This window comes from Capricornis sumatraensis, chromosome 1 (genome assembly GCF_032405125.1).
Source record: "Capricornis sumatraensis isolate serow.1 chromosome 1, serow.2, whole genome shotgun sequence".
NCBI lineage: Eukaryota > Metazoa > Chordata > Mammalia > Artiodactyla > Bovidae > Capricornis > Capricornis sumatraensis.
In genome coordinates this window covers 56,626,942-56,634,341 of record NC_091069.1, presented here as the reverse complement: position 1 = coordinate 56,634,341, position 7,400 = coordinate 56,626,942, and the positions used below count along the sequence as shown (strand labels likewise).

The window sequence follows — 7,400 nt, the reverse complement described above, 5'->3', positions numbered from 1 at the left end:
TTACTAATATGAGTGGAACATTCTTGGACATGTCCTTTGGTGAACACATTTCTCTGGAATGCATCACTAGGCCTGGGGTCACTGGGTCATGGCATGCTCTGTTCAGCCTCAGTCTATTAAATGCCTACTGTCAAGCCAGACTTGCAGTTGGAGTCTGAAGTTGGGGGAGAGGGCAGTTTTGTGGCACTGAGCCCTTAACCTGCGTGCTCTGCTGCTAACTCTGAGTAGGCAATGTCAGAACTGAACTGAACTGTGGGACACCCAGCTGGTGTCCGGAGAATCAGAGAATTGCCTGGTGTGGAAAACCCAGCCATTTGGTGACCCGAGGTAGGGTATTCTCTGAGTAGAGTGTTGCAGTAAAGGAGAAACAGGAGAGTTTTTCCTGCACATCTGATTGAGCAGTGCAGGAAGAGTAGAGAGGAGAAACACAGGAGGGTTTTTCCCATTTAAGGGAAATGACAGAAGGTGGGGAAAAGCATGGGAACAAAGGCACGTAGCATTTTCTTTCCACTCTAAAAAGAATGTGGAGCAGCTTACAAAAACACATCTAGGGCATCAGTCGAATCGTGGGAAAACAAGACAAACCTGAATTGAGATACATTTGGCAGAGACTTGACGGTACACTTATAAGTGTCAAGGTCATTAAAAAAGAAGGAGAGACTGAGGATCGATCACAGATTGCAGGAGACTAAAGAGGAATAACTGAATGTTACGTGGGATCCTGGATAAGATCCTGGAACAGAGAAAGGACATTCATGGAAAAACTGGCCAAATTTGAATAAGATCTTTATTTAGTTAAGAGTAGGATAATTAAAATTTTTATTTTTAAGAAAATATAGTATAGTTGGAGTATGAAGTATAGTTGATTTATGATGTTGTGTCCGTTTCTAGTGTCCTGCAAAGTAATTCAGTTATATATATATATATATATATATATATATATATATGGCTTGGCAAAGAGTGGGACACAGCTGAAGCAACCTAGCCCGCGCACACACACACATATACACTATGTGTGCTTAGCTTCTCAGTCGTGTCTGACTCTGTGCGACCCCATGGACTGCAGCCTGCCAGGCTCCTCTGTCCACGGGATTCTCCAGGCAAGAACACTGGAGTGGGTTTCCTTCTTTTCCATTACAGTTTATCACAAAATAGTGAAGACAGTTCCTTGTGCTATACAGTAGGCGCTTGTTGTTTATCCATCCTACATATAATAGTTTGCATCTGCTAATCCCAAACTCCCAGTCCTTCCCTCCCCTCCCCTCCCCCGACCTCCCCCTCGGCAACCACAGTCTATTGGCTATACCTGTGAGTCTGTTTCTGCTTCATAGGTAAGTTCATTTGTGTTGTATTTTGGAATCCACATATAAGTGATATCATATGGCATTTGTCTTTTTCTGACCTACTTCACTTAGTACGATAATCTCTAGGTCCATCCATTTTGCTGCACATGGCATTATTTCATTCCTTTTAATGACTGAGGAATATTTCACGGTGTATATGTACCACGTCTTCTTTATCCATTCGTCTGTCAGTGGACATTTAGGTTGCTTCCCTGTCTTCACTACTGTGAATAGCGTTGCTATGAACATAGGGGCGCATCTTTTCAAATTGTAGTTTGTCTGAGTATATGCCCAGGAGTGGGATTAATAATAGTGTAACATGAATACTTGATTGTGATAACTGGACTATGATGAAGTAAGATGCTAACATTAGGAGAAGCTGAGTGAGGGATGTAGAGAGACTATTATTTTAAGGCATCTAATATTGCCTGGGAAGAGAAAGTGTTTGTCTAAGGGTGAGAGAAGAGTGTAGGAGAGCAATCTGGGGGACTGGGAAGTGCTGGGACTTCCTTCTGATCTAGCCTAGGTGCTCCCTGAGGCGGCCTCCATCTTGTTTCCCAGCTCCAGCAGCCTGGGGTACATACAAGGCACTGAGTGCACGCTGAATAGGAGGTGGAATGTGTGTGGGGGGACCTTCTGTCTTCCTAAGCACTCCGGTGCACCCTACGACAGTGGAAAGTCCCAAGCCCTGAGCTCTATTCACAACACGGAAGCCTAATTATCAAAGCTTGTCTTAGAAATGAAATAAGAAAATGAGAAACTTCTCTGGTGGTCCAGTGGTTAAGACTCTGTGTTCCCAATGCAGGAGGCCAAGGTTCGATCCCTGGTCAGGGAACTAGATGTCACATGCCTCAACTAAGACCCAGCACAGTCAAATAAATAAATAAATAAATAAAAAGAAAATGAAACCAGGACTTCCCTGGTGGTACAGTGGATCAAAATCTGCTTGCCAGTGCAGGAGACATGGGTTTGATCTCTGGTCTGGGATTATTCCACATGCTGGGGAGCAACTAAAGCCCACGAGTCGCAACTACTGAAGCCTGTGTGCCCTGGAGCCTGTGCTCTGCATCGAGAGAAGCCACCACAATGAGAAGCCCATGCACCACAACTAGAGAAAGCCTGTGTGCAGCAATGAAGACCCAGTGCAACCAAAAATAAATTTTTTTAAAAAAAGGAAACGAAACCAGAAATTCATCTGAGGTGTGTTTAAAAAGGAACATTACAACTGTATTCTAGTTTCAAAGCAAGCTTCATTTTGTCATTGGACCAATAACTGGTTTCTGAATGCTTAGATAGGAGGAAAAGGGCAGAAACTAGTAACTTAGTGTAACTTTCCCAAGGGTGTCACTATTCCCAGGTGGGGAGAAATAAAAAAGGAGGGGTAAGGGAGGGAGAAGGGGGAGTGAGGGGGCCTGAGGTGCTTCAACGTTCTCTGACACCCCAATCCTTGGTTCTGACACCCAAAGGATTTCCTGGGATCAACCAAGGGGAAAGAGATGGGGCCTAGGAAGATGGGCCTCCTGGCCAGTACTTGGCCTTCTGGGTCTGTCCTCTGGGGGTTCTACCTTTCAGGCTGAGAGGTACCTAGATGTGCACCCCTTGAAATAGCTCAGGAGCCTGGATAGGTTGAGGAAGGCAGCCTTACCTTCTAAACCAACGCAGTGTGATCAGCTTTCTGAAATGATAACTCACAACCGCCTTGCCCATCTGCATCTCCTTTCCCCACTGGGGCCGGGCCCCATTCAATCAATTCATTGTCTCTAAGTGGAAAAGCTAAAGTGTCTTAAATCTCCTCATTTTTGTCTTCGTAAATTCTTAGGAAGAGCAAGGCTCTCGTGGGCTCCCCACCACCTCAGAATAGAAAGGATATCCTGGGGAGGAGGTGAGAAAGTCATGGGAATCTTCTGAGAAGAGGGTGCCAGGAATGGGAATCTGAAGTTGTTCTCCTGAGTGACCCCACTGGAGATGAGGAGTCAGTGGGATCTGGGGAGTAGGGGGCCTGCGACCTGTGTCCCAGATGGAGCCCCTGGAGAGCGGGCTGGTGCAGAAGGGGCCTTAGTGGGGCGTGGGGTGTGACCAGACAGGATGTTTCATCTCCTGAGGGGTGCCTATGCAGCACCTTGGAATCGGGGGAGGGAACCCCTCAGCAGTCAACCTTCCAACAGCCCAAGGATGTCAAGACCTGCCCCCCCCTCCTGCCCCCCTCCCCCATCTCTTGGCCTCACACCTCAGCTTCTTAGGCCATGCCCATTCCAGTCCAGCTTTTTGTTTTTCCTCAGCGGCCACTGGGTGAGCATGCACTTGCTGTTCCTCCCTTAGAGAACATGCTTATCTTATCCCTCCAGGTGTTTACTTTTCTCCTCCTCGAATCCCTAGATCTTTGTTGCAGACCCCCTTCTCTGAGAGACACCCCCCTCCGACCATCCCACGGAAAGCAGCAGAGGCGCTCCCAATCTCTCTCACTCCAGCCCACTGATTCCCCCATACAGCTTTATCTTCCTCCAAAGCCCCCTTGCCCCGCAGACAACTGTGCTGTTTTTGAAGGTGGTAGTGATTTCTTATTTTCTTTTTCCTCAGTCTACCAACAATAGACCGCAACTGGTGCAATTATTAATGCTTCAAGGAGTGGATGCTCACAAAACGGACACAAGAGATATACTGAACGTCAGGTTGTTAAGGTCCCCCAAACCACACCCTTGGCCCCAGATTCTGGCTCCACTACTCACTGACTGTGTGTCTTTAGCAAATTCCTTGTCTCTCTGAATCTGTTTCCTCATCAGTAGCATGGGATGATAATCATTCTGCCTTAATGCGTTCATGCATGCATGTGCATGCTCAGTAGTGTCCAACTGTGACCCCGTGGACTGTAGCCTGCCTGTAGTCTCCTCTGTTCATGGGATTTCCCAGGTAAGAAAACTGGAGTGGCTTGCCATTTCCTCCTTCAGGGGATCTTCTCAACCCAGGGATAGCATGCATTAAGGCAGTGATCCTGCCTTGATAGTTTTTGAGAATTAAAGCTCTGAGCACAGTGCCTGGCCCATAGCACACATCCAGTAAAGATTAGTGTCCCTTCGCCTGATGGCCTGTGTGTCCCTTATTTCTTTTCCCTAGGCCCACTTAGCCTCCATAGCACAGGTCTCACTGTCAAGCCCCTCCATGTCAAAGGAGCCGTGACTCCCTCAGCCTAGGTGTCCCTGATTGTGGTCCCAGAGGTCTTACTCACTGGATTTTAAGGCCCCTTTGGACAGGGGTCACACTTCAAATACCTGCCCTCACCCACCATCCAGCCCCTGATGGTCAGGCGGTGCACTGTATGCTCAGCCCTTTCTGACTCTTTGGGACCTCTATGGACTATATAACAGGCTCCCCTAGTGGTGCAGAGGTTAAAGCGTCTGCCTGCAATGTGGGAGACCTGGGTTCGATCCCTGGGTCGGGAAGATCCCCTGGAGAAGGAAATGGCAACCCACTCCAGTATTCTTGCCTAGAGAATCCTGTGGACAGAGGAGCTTGGTGGGCTACAGTCCACGGGTCACAAGGAGTCGGACACGATTGTGTGACTTCACTTCACTTCATGGACTATATAGCCCACCAGGCTCCTCTGTCCAGGGGATTTGTACAAGCAAGAATACTGGGGTGGGTTGCCATTCCCCCTTCCAGGGGATCTTCCCAACACAGAGATTGAACCTGCATCTCCTGCATAAGCAGGTGAATTCTTAACCACTGAGCTACTAGGAAAGCCTAATGGTCAGGCAGATAGGGGACAAATCCCTACACAAAGTGTTACCACCATCCTCCTTTGAAGGAACTCCACCCCCCAAGCTCCTCCCCAACCCAGAATCACAAGCCTGTTCCTTAAGATTCAGAAAGCCCCACCATATCAGGCTTTCCTCCTTCGTGGAGGCCTGTGGGCTGGCCCAGCCCTTCCCAATGGGACCAGGGGTGTGACCCAGCAGGGTTCTGCTGCCCCTGCCGGTCCCAGCCCTCCCTCCACATCCCCACCCTTCCTGCTGATCACAGCACCCGAGGCTGCTCAGCCCAGCACTCCCTCTAATGGCTAACGCTTTTGAGCTCGGGTTAAGAGACAAAAGCTAGGCTGTCCCCCACAGCTCCTCTAGTTCTGGTGCTGGTTTCTCCAGTTCTGATATTCTGGCATTTTCCCTGGACCCCGCCTTTGTTCCTGTTCCCAGGCCCCCTCTTTCAGGCCCCAAGAGAAAGCTAATGGGGGACTTTTGTGACCTCGCCCAATTTCCAACATTGTGGATTCGGTCTTCCCCCGCCCCTTTCTTCTTTGACGTGAACTCTCTGTTCTCTCCTGGTGTTCATCAGAATTATGAGGGGTCCAGAGGAAAAAAAAAAAGCGGTGGGACTGGAAAAGCTTATCAAAAACAATTATGCCCTTTTGCCAAAGCATTTTCCAAGACAGCTTCCAGGAACTGAAAAGTGGGGTTAAATTTTGCATCGATTGCATTATAAGCAAGAATAAGTGGCTAATAACCTATGAAATCTTATAGAGGAACAGGTAAATCCAAAACTAAAAGATGGTCCCCTCCAAGCCAGCCCATTCTGCGACCCCCTCCCCCGCTCTGCAGCAGGAACTCCCGACTCCCGCGCGCCGCCGGGCTTCGCTGCAGCGGCACTACCCACGCATATTCAACTAAGAAACAAGAGCACGCCAGCCATGCCACGAGGTGTGTTTTATTTTCATTAATCATACAAATAATTTTCTATAATATTCCAGGGCAAACCGGAGAAATTTGGCAGTCCGATTGGAAGGTCCCCTTCAGAGACCCGCGGGCCGGTGGCGACGGCACGGAGTGCCCGGGTTCACAGTGCAGCTTTCGCTCGTGTACATCTTGCAGGTGGCTCTTCCTCCACATCACGGCTAGGGTCTCCAAGATGATGCGGTGGAGAATCCTCCAGGTTCGCGGAAAATCTCACTTTGCTTGCTTCTCCTGCTCAATGGCTGTGGAGAGCAGGAAATTGGACACTGGGGGATGGGGACCCCTGGCAACCCACCCAAACGGGGCGCTTGCAAACCTGGTTTGGGTAAGGCACCCACGAGGTCTAGGGATTAAGAAAGAGGAGTGGGGCTGGGAAGAGAGAGGCGCTTTGTGCAACAGAAACAGGGGCTGGGGCCGCCCGATGGGAAGCAACTGCCGGATGGGGTGTGGGGCTGGGTTAACGGGAAGGGCGGGGTAGGGACTGGGCTCGGAGCCCGCGGACCCGGAGGCGGGGGCGGACTCACTCTCTTTGGTCGGCAGGGTGTTCTTCTCCTGCGTCTCAGTCTTCTTCAGCTTGGCCTTATCGAAGCTGTTGATTTCCCCCATGTCGGGCTTGTCTGCCATTTTCTTAAAACAATCCTAGCGGGCAAATCAAGGCGGTTGGCCGGAAGCCAGCGGCCCCCTCTGCCCTCCCCGCCTCCGCTGCACGACGTGGCACTCGGGCTGGGGCGTTCCCGACAGTCCGGAGGCCGAGGATCTGGGCGCGTCCCGCACCCGGCTCCGCAGCCCCAGGGTGTGGCCCGCCCGCCCCGGCGTCCCGTCGGGAAAAGGCGCCCGACGAGGCCGTCGCGCACCCGCCAAGAAAACCCGCTCTGACCCCACCCGGACTGGGCCTCCGCCCCAGGACGCCGCTCACCGAGAAGTTCCGCTTCCAGACCGCGGTCCCGGGGTACCCGATCGCGTTGCTGCAGCAAAAGACAAAAGAGCGGCGCCCGCCCCTCGCCTTATATAGGCCGCGCCCGCCACGCCCCTCCTCTCGCCCGCCGCAGCGGGGGCGGGGCCGGCGGCCGGGGGGCGGGGCCAGCGCGGGTCGCTCACTTCCCTACCGCGCCCTCAGCTCGGCAGCCCGCTGGGCTGGACCCGGCTCTTCTCCCGCGCACGGTCCCTTCATCCAGTTCCCCCAGCTCCCTGGACCCCCAGAGAGGAGGCAGCAGGCGCCGCCAGGGTGGGTGCCACGCCCTCAGTTTTCTAGGGGACTGCACTCCCCCCTTTCCGGAAATCCGCTGCTCACCCGCAGCAGGGGCGTGGGAGGTCGGCGGGGGGAAGGGTGTACGGT

General features: G+C 51.7%; 1 protein-coding gene across 1 annotated transcript; it reads right to left on the bottom strand.

The window, feature by feature from the left end:
* Positions 1 to 6,030: 6,030 nt before the first annotated feature.
* On the bottom strand, positions 6,031 to 7,078 carry TMSB10 (thymosin beta 10). Its single transcript, XM_068979638.1, has 3 exons — positions 6,981 to 7,078; positions 6,589 to 6,703; positions 6,031 to 6,306 (listed from the first exon to the last, which is right to left on the bottom strand). The coding sequence occupies exons 2-3, from the start codon at positions 6,686 to 6,688 to the stop codon at positions 6,278 to 6,280; spliced, it is 129 nt and encodes a 42-aa protein (XP_068835739.1). The 5' UTR covers positions 6,689 to 6,703; positions 6,981 to 7,078; the 3' UTR covers positions 6,031 to 6,277.
* Positions 7,079 to 7,400: the final 322 nt, after the last annotated feature.

Coding starts and splice junctions, on each gene's coding strand:
- TMSB10 (XM_068979638.1), bottom strand. CDS start 6,688: ATGGCAGACAAGCCCGACATGGGGGAAATCAACAGCTTCGATAAGGCC. Junction 6,307..6,588: donor CACCCTGCCGACCAAAGAGA/GTGAGTCCGCCC, acceptor TGCTCTCCACAG/CCATTGAGCAGGAGAAGCAA.